This window comes from Chaetodon trifascialis, chromosome 2 (genome assembly GCF_039877785.1).
Source record: "Chaetodon trifascialis isolate fChaTrf1 chromosome 2, fChaTrf1.hap1, whole genome shotgun sequence".
Lineage (NCBI taxonomy): Eukaryota > Metazoa > Chordata > Actinopteri > Chaetodontiformes > Chaetodontidae > Chaetodon > Chaetodon trifascialis.
The window spans coordinates 7,763,128-7,780,014 of NC_092057.1; the positions used below are offsets into that span (position 1 = coordinate 7,763,128).

At 45.8% G+C, this 16,887-nt stretch overlaps 1 protein-coding gene across 1 annotated transcript; it reads right to left on the reverse strand.

The window, feature by feature from the left end:
• Positions 1-1,221: 1,221 nt before the first annotated feature.
• On the reverse strand, positions 1,222-15,782 carry smox (spermine oxidase). The gene is made up of 7 exons (XM_070988687.1): positions 15,632-15,782; positions 10,613-10,847; positions 9,324-9,550; positions 7,730-7,903; positions 6,263-6,995; positions 5,073-5,233; positions 1,222-1,794 (listed from the first exon to the last, which is right to left on the reverse strand). The coding sequence occupies exons 2-7, from the start codon at positions 10,818-10,820 to the stop codon at positions 1,642-1,644; spliced, it is 1,656 nt and encodes a 551-aa protein (XP_070844788.1). The 5' UTR covers positions 10,821-10,847; positions 15,632-15,782; the 3' UTR covers positions 1,222-1,641.
• Between the last annotated feature and the right edge of the window lie 1,105 nt (positions 15,783-16,887).

The window sequence follows — 16,887 nt, forward strand, 5'->3', positions numbered from 1 at the left end:
TCTTGTGTAGTTTTTATTGCCCTGTGGATTAAAGCAATCGTTCAGCGGCGCGGTGCTGAATGTTGACGTTTACATTGCTGTTGTTTACGTTAACCGCTTGCTAAGGTCCATTGAGACGCCACTAAAGACGAGGATCGTCTCTAAACGAGACAGAGTAGCTGTTACTTTAAATCCATCCCCATAAATTTAAAACAATAGCTAATGTTAAACCATTTCCAACATTAGCCGACCACAGACTGTTAGCAAGACATTTTTTCTGGCGTTTTCTTGTATTTTTCACCCTTATGAACAAACATTTGTTACTCCATAAAAGCTCCTTGTAGTTTTGAATGATCTGAGCGACCGTTAATGACGCAAAACATAAACATTTTGAGTGTGTGTTAAAGTGCTTCCTATGCAGAAAATCACTTCCTGCCCTCCATCTGCATGATCCACACGGTCATTTCCATTAACTGCTTTTACCTGGAGTGTAAAATGAGCGTATATTTGGATGTGAGGAGGCAGCAGTCTGACAGAGGCTGCAAACATGTTGCATCATCACAGCCTCAGTCAGTAACAGACATCCAATCAGAGCCAAAGCGTCCAGGTGTCCTGAACATGGACTCTTCTGACATGTGACGGGAGGAAGTGAGCTGATGCTTCATGCGGATTCGCAGACGTATTATGTTGGTGAGGCCAAAACACGCTCACTAGAACACATGAAGTGTCATGTTTCCTCTTAGTGTCACTAATGTGAGGAAACATGTGAACGCTCAGTTTCTTCTGACCATTTGACTGAAAGACGGGCAGGAAACAACCGTATTTTAAAACTAATGGCCTTTTTTTGTGCTGCTAATTAAAACTTTCCTCGTTCTTTTCAGCCTGATCGTGTTCATCGCTGAAGAAGAGGATTAACACTGTTGTCCAACAGAAGCGAGGACAGGGTTGAGGTCTGTTCTGACACCATCTGTCCCTTTGGCACGGCGTCGTGGCTTTGGAGCCTCTTCTTCTCTTTCCATGTGCACTGACTTTCTGCTCCACTCTCATAGGTTTAAAACTTTTTAACCTATGAGAGCCGTTCTGGTATCCTTTTAAATTAAAAGGATACCAGAATGGTGATGTATGGAAACAGCTCCAGCCTGCAGTGCTCTCCTGGAAAATATGAGGAGTGGATGAAGAGGAGATATCTGACGTCTCCTCCCTGTGTGTCTGATATTTCAATGAATGAGGAAGACGAAACTTGTCTTGTTAGATGATGAAATAACTTTTATTTTGTTAAAACTTTCTCATTTTTATTTAGTGTTTCCATTATTTTTGAAATAACATAACGTTACGTACAGAAGGCACTTACAAAAACAAGTTAAATTACAGATGCTGTTATTATAAACATTAAATTACTGATTTCAAAATTAAAAAAAAAACATCATGACAGAATGATAAAGACAGGAAATGACCATTGGCACCATTGGCAACTGTTGAACAGTACATCTGAAATAAAATTTAGCATGATTTGAATCTACAGTACGATAGAAACGATACCCCATTTGTTATCAGTGTAATAATGCCCGAGCTATGCTTTTAAGTATAACTTAATCACCAAGATAAAAATCTTAAAACGCATAAACAGTTTCTCTTTTTCACTAGTCAGAGGTTTCTTTTATTTTACAGATTAGGCTTTGTGGTTTCAGCTCTGTGCAAGTCCTGGTACATCTCTGTCAGGCGAGCGGCCTCTCTCTGTCCGGACAGCAAAGCACCATGGGTAGTGGAATAGTATTTTCGGTGGGTGGCCTCTCCAGCAAACAGGACCTGTAGAGGCTGGGGGGGACGACAGAGAGGAGTTTTAGAGAAGAAAGCCAGACTGAAAGTGTGATCCATTGTTGTCATCTCTGCACGTTTGTGGCCTCTTTGACCTCCTTTCTATTTCCATCAGACGCCCTCGCTAGCGCTCCTCATGCAGGAGGCTCCAGGCTCTTTCCTGAGGGCTGACAGGGCTTCGACGGAGGGGTCATGCTGTTCCTCAGCAGTGTCAAGTGAGCACACAAACCAACCCCCCGCCGCCCTCTTACCCCCCTCACCCAGAACGCATCGGGTTTCACGGTCTAGACTCCTGGCCTGGACTCAGCCTTCATAACCCTCCTGACACCAGCTGTGTGTTCTCGGCGAGGTGACACGGTCGTGATGACACCGGCGCATTAGCCAGATGCTCTCGGAGAGCGTGCAGTGATTGTAAACAACCAAGTGTGCAGCCGCTGAAAACACTTTTACATTCAGGCTGCCATGAAGGTCCAATCCACAGGTCCTTCCTCTCCTCAGCTCTCCTACAGAGGAGCTGAAAAATCCTTCAGAAATGTTTCCACAGCGAACTTTGTCATTTGATAGTAATTACAGGAAAAATGCAGACAGTTCTGACTTTTAGTACACAGCAGGAAAGAAATGTGAATTTTGTCTACGGGCGAGCAGAAAATTCAACACAGGTTTGATGGAGCTGCTTTTCCAAGGAAATTCAACCACAGCTGGCTGAACTGTCTCACAGTGAAGTTTGCACAGAGCTGCTCTTTCCAGTAAACATCTCTGGAAATCACCAGAAAACTGCAGAGCTCTAAAATGACACAAGATTTTTAGGGACTGACTTGACTTGCTGGGACAAAGTTTGTCCTTTATGCTCGCAGTGTTTTCACTAAACACTCTGCAGCTCTTCTCATTTTAAAACAGAACTTTACATATTTTAACATATTTTTACTCTAAATCTTCCTGTTTCATGTTTCTGATTCTTGATCTTTGCAGGACTTCAGCTTTCTTTTTCTCTCCTCTTTCGGTGTTTGTTGTTATGCACCAGACACCGAGGCAAATCCCTTGCATGTGAAAACCTACTTGGCAATCAGCCTGATTCTGACACGGTGTGGTGGACAAAATAACAGAAACACACAACAGAATAAAGCAGTACAAACTCTACTAACTGTGGCCAAAGTACAACCCAGAAAAAGCTGAGACATGTCATGGTGTGTGCTTCCCATGCTGTTTGTCCCTTTTCCTCCGCTGTCCTCTCCAGCCCTGCCCAGGTGTGCTTCGTCTGATTGCTGAATGAGATACACCTGACTAAAGTGCTTAAAAGCTCCTGAACCTGCTTCTGAAGGTTCTGGTCTGGCTGGTTCTCAGCCTGAAAGTGTGTGTTGTGTTTAGAATTCATGTCTTTTGTTAGCTTTGATTTATTGTCTTTGCTGTGTGTGTGTGTGTGTGTGTGTGTGTGTGTGTGTGTGTGTGTGTGTGTGTGTGTGTGTGTGTGTGTGTGTGTGTGTTTGTGTGTGAGACCTGCTATTAATCACATTGTGGGGACACAAAAATCTGTTTACACAGTCACATTGTGGGGACTCACTTGCCTTATGGGGACAAAATGCAGGTCCCCTTAATGTAAATCATTAAATTTTAGGGTGCAGACTGAGGATAGGGTTACGGGTTAGGTAAGGTTAGATCAGGTACAGGGTTAGGAATAGGCAAATAGTGGTTATGGTTAGGGTTAGGGTAAGGCTCCAGGAAATGAATGTAAGTCTATGTAAGTCTACGTGTCCCCACAAGTGATAAAAACACAAACATCTGTGTGTGTGCATGTGTTACTAAATCCCATGAGTTTGTGTTTTTTTTGTGGTTGAAGCCAGGTCAGTGGTGGTGTGCTGCTCTCTCCTCGGGCCTAAGGGCATAACAGTAAATGTCTTATTGTGAATCTGATGCAGCAACACGTTTCACAGACTGGGAAAGATGTGGAATGCTCCAAAAACACCTGTTTGGAGCATTCCACAGGTAAACAGGCTCATTCATGCTGGGAGAGCTGCTTTCACAGCTCTCCACCTGAAACACGAGAACGTCCAAGCACAGTGTCAGCTGCATTCCCACCTCCACAACATCAATCCCAAACCCGGCATTTTGAATCACCTCTCTACACCCATCGAATTCATGCTGCAGGAGTGTCACCAACTTATCTCTACAGCTTCAGTTCTGAACAGACCAGTGTGGTTAAAAAGGTTTAAATATGCTGGATGCGCACAGACATGCTCTATGTAGAAAAAACCTACTGGCTACTATGTTTCTTCCACATTAAAGAACTAGCCGGTGTGGTTACCTGGCGGCTAACCTGGCACCGTGCCGCATTTCACAACATGTTCTGTGTTGTTGTGTCTTGGCGGCAGCGTATGCCAGCTGCAGTGATTGCAACACTGACAGAGCACTCGCATGAACGCACCGAACAATCATCACAAAGAGCGAGATGCCCTCGAGACAAACAAACAAAAACGGAGAAGAACATAAGCTCCAGAGCAGAAGGTCGAACTCTCACCTTCTGTTGATTCCTCTCACACTTAGTTTTCTCATTGGTAACAGGTGAGAGGATCATGATTGGGTATGAAAGGGGCATCCTGGAAAGACTCAGTCGTTCAGAGAGGATGGAGCGAGGTTCACCACTTTGTGAACACATGATGGATGAAGGAGATGAACACATGGACTCAGGAACACTTCAGGAAACTGATTGTTAATGACTGATTCTGTTTTCATTTACATTTTACACAGCGTACCAACGTTTTTGGAATCAGGGTTGCACTATAGACACTTTTATGACAGTCTAACATCCATCCATCCATTATCTATACCGCCTATCCCTTTCGGGGTTGCAGGGGGCTGGAGCCTATCCCAGCTACAATGGGCGAGAGGCGGGGTACACCCTGAACCGGTCGCCAGCCTGCACAGGGCCACATTCAAGGACAAACAAACATTCACACTCACACTCACACCTACGGACAATTTAGAGTCATCAATTAACCTAATGAGCATGTTTTTTGTCTGTGGGAGGAAGCTGGAGTACCCAGGAGAGAACCCACGCATGCACGGGAAGAACATGCAAACTTCACACAGAAAGGCCCCGCCTGACCCGGGGATCGAACCGGCAACCTTCTTGCTGTGAGGCACGCGCACTACCTGCTGCGCCACCGTGCAGCCCCAGTCTAACATCATAAAGTAATTATTTTCAGGGCTATTAAATTTTGTTATACAGCAGAGATGTTTTATTATGGTGTCCACCCCCCCGTGTCGTCCTGCAGTTGTCTTACCGAAGCCTTGGTGCTGTTGGCATAAGGCAGCGGCATGGCCAGCCTCTCGCAGTCCTCGCCGCTGGATCCCACCCTGGTGAAGGAGTAGGAGCCTCGGATGTAGGGGTTACTGCCCCATGATGAGCGCAGGACGCGCCAGGGCTTTGGAATGTCAGGGTTCCCTGCGGACAGACGGAGAGACGGAGGAACGTCACGACAATCGAGCACATTACAGATCAAACCAGCTGAAACTATGGAGGCTGTGAGTCGAGGCCTTTCAGCGGGACATCCGATCTGCCAACACTCATCAGCTCGTGACCTTTCGTGAGCAGAGAGGCACCAGCGAGTCTATATGTAATTAAGCAACAGCTGAGGGGATTATACCACGCTGACCTAAATGAGCAGAGCGTGTGGTGTGTACGTGTGTGTGTGTGTACGTGTGTGATTTACAGTCTGTGTCTATAGGAAGTCCACTGACCTCATCACGCAGTGACAGTCACTGTTCCTGCTCTGTGACCTATTTCTGAGGCAATCACTTCACCGAGAAATAATCTGAGCCATTTCTACGTGCACATCCCTAATTTGCTGCCAAACAAACGGTGAGTCAACCCCCAGTCATCAAACCTTTTACACTTAATGCCGTCACCTCCAGGCAGCTGTGTCTTCTTTGTTTCCAGGGAGGACTTCTCCGTTACACAAGAAGTGGTGAGTTTTAGATAATGAGCAGCAGCAACACTGACTGAGCTTCGGAGGACATGCAGCACCTGTGTCATTTGTTTGGCGAGGATTGGTCAAAAAGGCCTCGTCTGTCAGGCCCAACGCTCAGCGTTTGGTTCTTTAGCGGCGCTAACACCAAAGTGGACACACAAACCGCCACCTGAGTCATTCAGCTGTATTATCTGTCAACCTTTATGTTATGAAAAACTCTGTTTACGTAAGAGCTGAAGCTAAACGGATGACCCGGCCCGAGTCATGGTTCGTATGAGTCACTGCGCTGACTCGCTCAGCATTCCACGGAGACTGTGTTGGTTTTAGATTACTGATTCTTTGTGAAAGCTTTACTAGAAGAGAGCTGGAAGACAGTCTGTGGTAAAAATCTAACAGAGATCAGACTTCTAAAGGCAGTCGTATATTTTCCAAAGAAGATCTCAAAGCCGAGATCTTTTGTTGGATAATGATTAAATGATCTCCTAGTATGAGCGCGTCCTGACCTGTGAAGCGCCTCAGCAGCTCCGTGCAGGTCTCAGCCACCGTTTCGTCATCGCAGCGCTCCATGTACAGCGCCTCCTGCCCGCAGATCCAGCCACTCAGCATGTAGCCGTAGCGCTCAGGCGGGTACAGGACGTCGAAGCTGCAGATCTTCTTGTACCACAGCTCCTCGGGGTAGACCAGCTGTTCTAGCTGGGCCTCGTCCTCCCACACAAACTGGATGCTGTTGCACTCCGGGCTCCAGAAGGGCTCCTCGAACTCTAAGAAGATCTTATCGGTGGTGCTGATGCCCAGCTTCTCGATGGCGAGCACTTTGTCCTCGGGCAGAGACGGGGAGAACATGGTCTCGTGGTGCTCCTTCAGGACGCCCAGGGAGGCGGTCACGATCACGTGGTCGGCCGGGATCCACTCCTCGTCCTCGCACTCCACGTAGACGGGGTGGCCCAGGATCAGAGGGTCCTCGTGAGGTTGGCAGACGCCGTTGTTTTCGTTGTGGTTGTTGTCGCCGCTCTTGGCGATCACCTCCCGGTGCTGAGCTGAATAGTTCCAGTGGATGCAGCGGACCGGTTTGCTAAGGCAGATGGTGCGGGAGGGGATGTCCTGGGCCAGGAGCTGCACGACCTTCATGAAACCTTCAGGAATGACATAATGTGCGCCAGGGATCTCTGTCCACTCGCCAAACTCACTCAGAGACACCTCGTCCATGCTGGGAGAGCTGCTTTCACAGCTCTCCACCTGAAACACGAGAACATACGAGCACAGAGTCAGCTGCATTCCCACCTCCACAACATCAATCCCAAATCTGGCATTTTGAATCACCTCTCTACGCCCATCGAATTCATGCTGTAGGAGTGTCACCAACTCATCTCTACAGTTTCAGTTCTGAACAGATCAGTGTGGTTAAACACATTTAAATATGCTGGATGTGCACACACATGCTCTATTTATTTGGCGGCAGCGTATGCCAGCTGCAGTGATTGCAACACTGACAGACCACTCACATGAACGCACCGAACAATCATCACAAAGAGCGAGATTCAATGATGCCCTCGAGACAAACAGACAAAAACAGAGAAGAACATAAGCTCCAGGACGGAAGGTCGAACTCTCACCTTCTGTTGATTCCTCTAACACTTTCAACACATTTTGTAACCGTTCGACTGAGCCAGGCTAACTGTTTCCCTCTGTTTCCAGTCTTTGTGCTAAGCTATGCTAATAAGTTACTGGCTGTGGCTTCATATGAACTGTACAGTCAGACACAAGATTGATATCTCTTTATCCAACTAACTTCTCTGACATTTTATAAACTAAAAGACTAATAAAGAAAACAGTCAATGAGGAAAGTTCCTCCAAATTCACAGTAAATCGACAGGAAAATGGAAAGCAGGCCCACACACACACACACACACACACACACACACACACACACACACACACACACACACACACACACACACACACACACAGACCTTGAGGTACTGTTGAAGCATGGACAGTTTGAGCTTCTTGGTGCTCTCAGGATCATCGGGATCCAACATGATCTTCTTGCGCACCACGTCCCGAGTAAAGACGCCAACGCTGTTCTGGCTCTCGGCGCAAACGGGCTTCCCATTCTGGAAGAACTCCTGAGTCAGCTCGTACACCTGAGGGAGGGTGAAAGGTCAGAGAGGAGGAAGAGGAGGAAGGAGCCTGTTTAGTTTAGTTCAGGGAGGATCAGGTCAGTGCTCGATTGTTTCAGATGGTGAAAAGGGTCAAAACAGCACAGTGATGTATTAACATTCATCAGGTCAGACATAAACAGTACGAATCTGGACTTTCAGTTAATGCAGTTGGACTAAAATCACAACATCTGACTTATAATATGCAGAATAATGACTGTGTTCAGTCTCAGCCGTGGTTTGTTTCAGTGGAGCCTCAGCCGAACACAAGGTTTGTGTTCCTTTAGCCATCTGTTGATAACGCATGGAAACACCTGAGCAGTTGGATGGTTGTCAGAAAATATGTTCATTACATTTTAATGAAACAGAAAGAAAATGAAAATCAGTGTAGATACGATGAAGCTAACACTCTGTAGCAGCTGCAGTGCAGTTATAGTTAGATGAACCCAGAGCACAAAGGCTTGTCTTTAAATAATGAAGATCATCAGTGCGACAGGAGACAAGGGAGCTAACGTGCTCGTCGTCGCTCTGCAGCGCATCAGTCAGCCCTGAATGACATCAAAGAGAAGGATAAAGGTGAGGTGACCTGGAAGCACGGCCTCATTTATCTTCTCTCCTGGTTACATAAGCTACTGACAAACATGTCCTGGAGATGGCGACTTGGAGTCTTTACACATGCATTTTATTCAGACACCCAAAGATGCAAGCTTGTCTCAGAGAGCTTGGAGGAAGATGACTGTTGTGGCCGCTAAATGCAGCAAAATCAAGAATATCTCTGGTGTTCAGGATGCTGAACCTCACCCTGTCCTCTGAAGGTGTGAAATTCCCTGAAGGATGTTTATCACAGTGGGGCGTCATGTGGACCCGGAGGTCACGTCGAAAACGCAGATGTACGAAGGTTAAAGAAAAGAAAACATGTTGGATACCTTCCCTCTGTCACTGCGTCTCCAGTGACCTACTTATGCTGAAATAATGTCGCTTCAACGGCAGAGCAAAGAACAAAAGTGGAAGCTCTGTGTGACATCCAGCACGTTCAGACACTTTGATGGCTGAAGAGATGTTTAATGATTGTGGATGTTCTGCACCTCTTAACATCAAGTTCTCTATCTCCTCTGACTGACACTATCTTATATACTCTTCTTTCAAAGTGCTGTTTGTACTGAGTCAATTGTTCACGTCAAGGCCGCACAATCCAGGTAAATGGAAATGTTCTAGATGTACGTTTGTACCATTTTATACACATTTCAGCATTTACATGGAAACTCAGCCCCTGGTATCTGTGTCTGCTTCATAGAGTTTTCATATTCATATTAATGTTTGATGTTCGACAGGCTGAGCAGTCAGTAGCTCTGCTCTTCTCTATGCATGAATCCACAGGTACCTGTGGTCGCCTGTGTCCCCTCACCTCGTTGTACAGGTCACTGAACTCCTCCACCAGGTCTTTGGGGATCCTCTTCCCGCCGTTGGTCTGGTAATGAGCCACCCCATTCTTGGCGTACAGGCTGATGCGTCCCACGCTCCGCTCCTCGTCGGTGGTGTGCTCCAGCAGCCCGTTGTCCTCTGCCAGGTGGTACACTGGGTTCCCGTTGGCACCATGGATCCAGGTGGCTCCAAGCTCCAAAGTTGCTTTTCCTACAAAATAAAATGAAAAAACACAGATCAGCTGGAGTCTGCTTTGTTCAGGCGCCATCACACTGGAGAGTTAGATAACCGGACACTTCAAGAAGGAGGTCAGCTCAATTAACATGGAGCCCACTGGGGGCCATTAATCTAATATTTTTCCTGTGGATGATGGCCTCATGCACTGCATATGTTTTTACATTCATTTATATAATAAAGTGGGCCAATGCAAAGGCAGAATTGGCTAAACGCTTCTATGATTACATAACAGCCGTGGTTAAAGCAACATCTAAGTCATCATTTACATAACAGACGCGACCATCCGTGTCCTGACATATGGGTTTAAATTCAACAGTGTATGATGAGTGTGTTTTTACATGTGACCTCTGTTATGTGCACATAGTGTCAGTGCCGTCGGCAGAGGCTGCACTTGTTTGTTCTTGCCAGTTGAAACAATTTGGCATGATGGAAATCAGAGGAGGCCAACTTTCTCTGGAGTGAGACCTGCAGTTCAGTCAAAATCTACCAGTGTTTGTTCAAACAGATCAAGTGAAAAGAGCCATCATGTCTCTTGGAATAAGACACGTAGCTGATTCATTTAGGTTATATAAGGAGATAAAGATGATTACGTGAGTGTACGGCTAGCTGATTGGACCATTTTTTAAGATGTAATGTAATAATAAAGAGGCCTCTTATGGATTAGATGACACTGTTTCTGCACCTCAAAGTTAATCTGATTAATATGTTATGTCTCATTTGTTTAATCTGCACAAAAACCAGTCTGTGTGACCTGTAACTCTACAGGGAGTCATTAATTAGCTAACAGTGACTTCCTGGAGACTAGCTGTTTCCCCCTGCTTCCAGTCTTTATGCTAAGCTAGGCTAGCCACAGCCTCATGTTTAGCATTCACAGAGGTCCCAGCTTCCGCAAGAAAACGTGACTTAATGTGTTTTTTGAACATTAAAACATGCAAACACACTCTAACAGGCACCTAAAATAAAAGTATGACCTGAAAATTAGGATAAAATGGCCTCTTTAACCAGGAACAGGTAAACAGAAGTGCGTCCTCTCACCGTGCTTCACACTTTGAACTCTCCCGCCGACGTGGTCTGATGCTTCTAGGACAGTGACATCCGTGAAGCCGTTTTTCAGTAGGATCTTAGTTGCAGCAAGGCCGGCCAAGCCAGCGCCAATCACTACTATTCGAGGCTGCCGATGAGTACGTAGGCCGCTACTAAGAGGATCATCAGTGCCGTCTGAGGAAATTTCACAACTTTGCATGCCGTCCAAGCTCCTCTTCGATTAAGTCTGAGGACAAAGTGAAGAGAAGGACCCAAGTTAAAAATGGCACCGTTAAAACACTGAGTCAGCAGGCGACAGACGCTCATACAGAAGGTTTTCTACTTGATAAATGACCTAGAACATAAATATATATATTCTGTATATACCTTCTACCTGAGTGCACACACTGCTGGTTGGGTCATACGGGGTTACATACCAATCACTGGTATGTTACCTCCTATGTGCTGCTGTATCACATCCCCGCTGGGTATTTTCAGCGACTGATCGCTCCTGCTGATCACAGACTGTTCGCCTTTGGTTGGCACATGCTGTCAAGATTGTATTGAATATCAAACTCAATATGAAGGAGTTTTTGAATAGAGCTGAAATGAAATATAAACAATATTCTGTTCAGAAACTACAGAAGTCCTGAAAGATCTTGTTTTTTTGGTTTTGTACCCACAAGATATACATTTTGTTCGATTACTATCCCGCCAGAGGGAACCAATGCACCGCCTGGCATGCCCGCATGTGTTATGTATTATTTACGTGATAATAACTTGTGATATTAAATCTATTTTGTGAGCAAAACAAATGATCTTGTGTCTTGTGCAAACAAGCGTCTAACATGTGATGAAGAAAATGTGTTTCCATCTGTGGGTACACTGTTTAATAGTACTGTTTAAATGGAGTATTTCAGTGCTATGTATCCTACAAACTTACTCCCCTTTACCTCCATTGTTCTGGAGTGGAGACAGAAATCTCAGAACTTGCCATGACTTGATGCCACGAGAGACAAGTGAAAAAAAAAAAGCTTTTTTGATCATTTGACCTGACACGTCCTTTAAAGAATGACCAACGCACAGATACTTTGACCTCTTTGGAGCTCAGTCATCTTGTTTCTAATTAAGTGCTGCCCACACAGCTGATATGTTATCAGCATTCCCCTCATATAACCCACATTTACAGCTGTAAATGACTGATTATCTTAATTTAAAGTCTTCCACATCATGAGTACATTGTTCTCTGTACTTCTGTGCACGCTGTTGTACGACACTGTTTATTGATCATAACCCTGAATCAGACACAACCCTGTTCCTGCTGTCAGGGAGCAGACTATACACAAACAAAAACCAGATTTCTCTAATTATGCTGAAATTACTCAGGGACACTGACATTCAGAGAGGAGAATACCACAAAAGACAAGCGATCCTGTTATTCCAGCACACAAGGCTGCCTGCAGTGAATGTATGGACAGCTGCGAGACAGTGGGAGTCGAGACAGAGGACGTCTCTGTTAACCCAATGGAGGATGCATGTTGTTTAAACAGAGAACTCCATCTGAAATCGGTCTGTTTTCTCCACATACGAGAACCTCTGATTGGCCGGAGCCGTGTCAGAGAAGTTCACTTGGTTTGAACTTTGGTTCATCTTGGCCTTGTCAGCAAGCTGTCGATCTTGACCGCTCAGCTGGAGGAGCCACATGATCAACAGGAGCTGACAAAGACAGTCAAAGAGGAAGCAAGCAGCCACACAGCGAGTCTCCAGAAGATCCTGTTTCAAGCTCACATGTGGATTAAGACTGCTAATCTGGAAGGGTCAGCACACCACATCTGATCTGACGACCCACGGCCTGAATGTGGGTCAGACGTGGCAAAGATTTACTGACTGGGAGTTTCAATTGGAAGATGTGAAAATATATATATCAGAGAACAATGTACGTCTGTCTGAGACTCAGTGCTGCTGTCTGTGTTTGTGGTTTCCATTGTTTTCGTCTTTCAGCAGTTTGTACACTCACATTCACACACGCTGTCAAATTCTAGGAGACTTCTCAACACCTCGTTGCTAAACCACAGAATTACACAGAATTACATCTCTGTCAGAACCACAAAAAGCCAAGTTTCAGTTTCAGTTCTGTCGCCTTCCCCGAAACTCGTCTCGTTATTAAATCTCACTTCCACCTGAGACGTCGATGCAGCGTCAACATGGACAGACTCGTTCGAAGTAAAGGAGACACTGAGTGGTGGTGCTTCAGCTTTTTATTTTTCAAACAATATAAACAGAAGATGCTCCTGAAATGACAGAGACTGGACAATAAATCCTGTTTGCAGTGTCGCACAAAGAAGCGTCCATCAAAGGGCCTTTCTCTGATTGCTGGGCTGCAGTTAATTGGTGCTTAACTGAGTCGGTGGGCTTGAATTGAGGCTAACACGTTTATTTCCTGCAGTGCTTCATGAGCAGCTAGTTAAAGGATAAATGGTATGAATTATAGTTATTTTTAGTGGGTGATTTCAGGGCTTTCAGTACTGTGACTGCTGCTCTTTCACGAGGGTCACAGGAGGATGCAGTGGTCGAAGGGATTCTTCTGTTTTCTGTGAAATATCTGTTGTGTTTGGTTAAAAGCTGCAGCACATGTTCCCGCTCGCTGTCCACAACGTGGACTCTGAGCACATCTTATCAGGTTCATTGTGCACGTTTGATAGCGTGCATATGTGTGAATGTCATACTGTACATATAACGCTAACAGATTTGCACCGGCAACAGATTGTATATCTATTAGTACGTGAATTGTCATAGTTTATATCCTGCAGCCAATCAGATCACCTCTGATGAGAGGCTGCGTACTTATATGATCACGATGAGGTACAAAATGTAAATCGTTGTGGTGTGACGCTGTTTCCTTCAGGGGCCAGCTGTTAGTTTTACACAGATGTTTCCATCAGCGGTGATTTGGCAGCAAACACACGTCAGCATCAGTCGCATGCAGGCGCCGTTACAGACGAGGCCAAATGTCAGAACAGCCATGGACACGTTGTGCTAAGGAGATATAATGAGTTGTTATCCTGGAGATGAAATCTATTCGGAAGAAACATTTACAGACAAAAAAATCTGATTTAAGCTTTTACTGTTTGTTTTAAAAAGCCAAATTCAGTCAGTGCAGGAAATGGAGGGAACGTTTAAGCTGTGACATTTTGCATCCTTTTAACGGGACGACTCCCTCTGAGAGCTTTTCAGATTAATCTGTTAATGTTGGGCTTGACCCATAAAACAAAGCCCACCTCAGTGCAGAATTCACCTGATTCTGTAATAAGGTAAGATTTGAGTAGACTCTGACCAACAGACAGCGACTGACCGCCGGCCTCTCTGCAGACTGCATCCTCCCCTGGTCACTTGTAATTGCACAGCTGGTTAAGACACTCGCCACATGCCAACACTCCACGCTTTACACCACCACCGCAGATTAATGTGTGGGCTGGCCTTGGGTGGATAGGCGGCTCAGGATGGGGTGGAGTGAGGAGGGAGGGAAGGAGGGAGGGAGGGGGCTACCACTGACCTAGAAATGGCAATCTACAGTACAGAGTGTCTGCCAGTGACCTTCTCAAGAGCAGGAATATCTTCCATTACTGAGCCTGAGCCCCCGTCTCTCCTCTTCGCTCTCTCCTTTATTTGTGGACATTTCTTTTTCCAGCTGTGTCCACACTCACATCTGCATTTCCTGCTTCAGTCCCATGTGAGCATTTGCATCGCAGAAACATTTCTATATCCCTGCAAATCGGCTTCGTGCCGAGGGCCAGACATTCCACACGTCTCTCCCAGCTCTGACTTTCCCAAGATGAGATGATGGAGTGGATACGCGTGCACACACACACACACACACACACACACACACACACACACACACACACACACGCACACCGCAGTGCTACTGTACACCACGCTGGACGCTCCCCTGGTGCAGTTAAAGAGCGGCCTGAGGATTCCCAAAGACACAGAGAACAAGCTCGATGCAGCCAATCAGAAGTGTGACGGCAGGCGAATGATGGCAGAGAAAACAGAAAAAAGACAAATAAAAGAAATGAGGATTACTTTTAAAAGTTTATATTCTGTAACAGAAGCCCCACATCCTTGAAAAATAAAATATGGGTACCACTTTGTAATATCTGGAGTTAATGAGGCAGACTGTACAAACTGTGGTTGGACACGTCATTGGATCAAAATCTTTTTTTGACTGACAGACTGGTTCACATCAGACTCTGTGACCATTTATCAATTTAACTCCACTTAAAGGACTTTCTCTTGACCCAGTCTGGCCTTTTTTATTTTAAATTTACACATCGTAACTGATCTATAAAGCATCAGTGACTGATTGATTAATCACTAATATTTCCACTAGTTACAGCTTTAGAAATGGTGGCTTAGTTGAAAGCGGTGCCAAAAAAATAATGAGCTGTAAATGAAAAGTTTGATCAGGGGAGAGATGTGTCTGAAGGCTGAAGCTCAGGAGGTGAAGATCCCGTCCGTCACCCCGCGCGCTGCAGGCTGCACAGCTGCGCCGTATAGAAGCTTTGCTGCCACGTATAAGCTGTGATGCCAAAGTGGCAGCGGTTTGAAACAAACCGGGCAAGTTCACTGCGCGCGCGGACGACACACCTGTGAGGCGCGGCGTGCGGCGGAGACGCGACAACACCTGGACGCGTTTCAAAGCGGACAAATCGAGCGAAAACACAGAAATCCACTTTGTCCCGTTACATAGGCGCGCGCGCGCGCGCGCGCAGGCACAGACCCACAGCACATCAGTGGAGGTCGGATGTCTCACGCTGTTTTCGTGCCGTGTCGACTCGTCTCATCGCCACAAACAGCTGGCTGACGTTTGGTTTCACGGAGCCGCGCTGATAACTACACTTCACGAGCTGATCTCACCGGATTCCCACCGACACGCACCGATACAGCCCGGCCAACACTTCCCACCACCGCACCGAACATCACTCGCCCGCGACCGGCTCGGTGTGATCCGGCTGGGCAGCAGCTTACCTGACTCTCCTGGGCTTCAGCTGTAAAACCTCAGAGTGCTCCGCGTCCCTTTGTGCCGTTTCCCCTCAGACCGGCTCCGCTTTGTATTTATGCCTGGAAACCAGAAGCAGCCAGTTTTTCCGTGGCCGCTGCCTCCTCATTAATTAAATATGAGCGGGGATGACGACAAAGACCAGCCCTCCACTGAGTAAGCCTGCTGTCACACACACACACACACACACACACACACACACACACACACACACACACACACACACACACACACACACACACACACACACACTGTGCGCTGGATAAAGAAACACCCAATCCACCTATAAATCATACATGTCATCATTTAAAAGGGTGGCGACTGTTTCCTTCATCATCTCTGTCATATAGAAAATCAAAGCACAGTGTACATTTACTGTATACGTGTACATGTATACGTGTACTAGTACATTTACTTAAGAACTGTATACTTGTGTGCAGTTTTGAGGTATTTTACTTGATTTTATGTTACTTTATGCTTTTACTCCACTGACTTCTTAACTCACTGCATTTATTTCTAACTTCAGTTACTGATTACTTTTTTTGGATTATTAATACAAAATATAATGAATGAAACTTTATTGATCCCCTGGGAAAACACAAGAAGTGATGAACGCAGTAATGTAACATATGTAATAATAATCCAATATTGTCATAGACGTTATTCTGAAATGGGCCGTTCAACATAACGAGTACTTCTACTTTTGTTACTCTGAGTGTGTTTTGAGGCTTATACTGTTGCACTATTGCTGAGGTACGAAGTAAAAGATCTAGTACTTCAGGTGTAGGAGGACAGAGGAGGACAGAGAAGGATGGAGGTGTTATGGTCTGTGTGTTTATCTTGTGTTTTTGGTTATTTTTGTAATTGTTTTGCTTAATGGCTCTCTCTCTCTCTCCTCGCCTGCAGTGGAGGTGTGTCCTGGCGGTGCTTCTACTCTCCGTTGCACCTGAGGCAGATCTCCACTGATTGCCACACACTTTTAAGCAGTGTGGCAGCATGGGCACGCCGCCAGATTGTCTAAGCTTTCATGCCACGGCTTTCCAGCCATTGATCTCGTTCCATAGTCTTCTGGTTCTGCTTAGCCTAGTTTCTTCAGTTTCCCTGTATTGTCTTGTATTGTTAGTATTATATTCTGGTTCTAGTTTAGTCTTCGCTTGGCATGGTTATAGTTTCCTACCCGCTCGCCACGGTGTAGTGATCTTTTGTTTTATTGGGCTGATTTTGT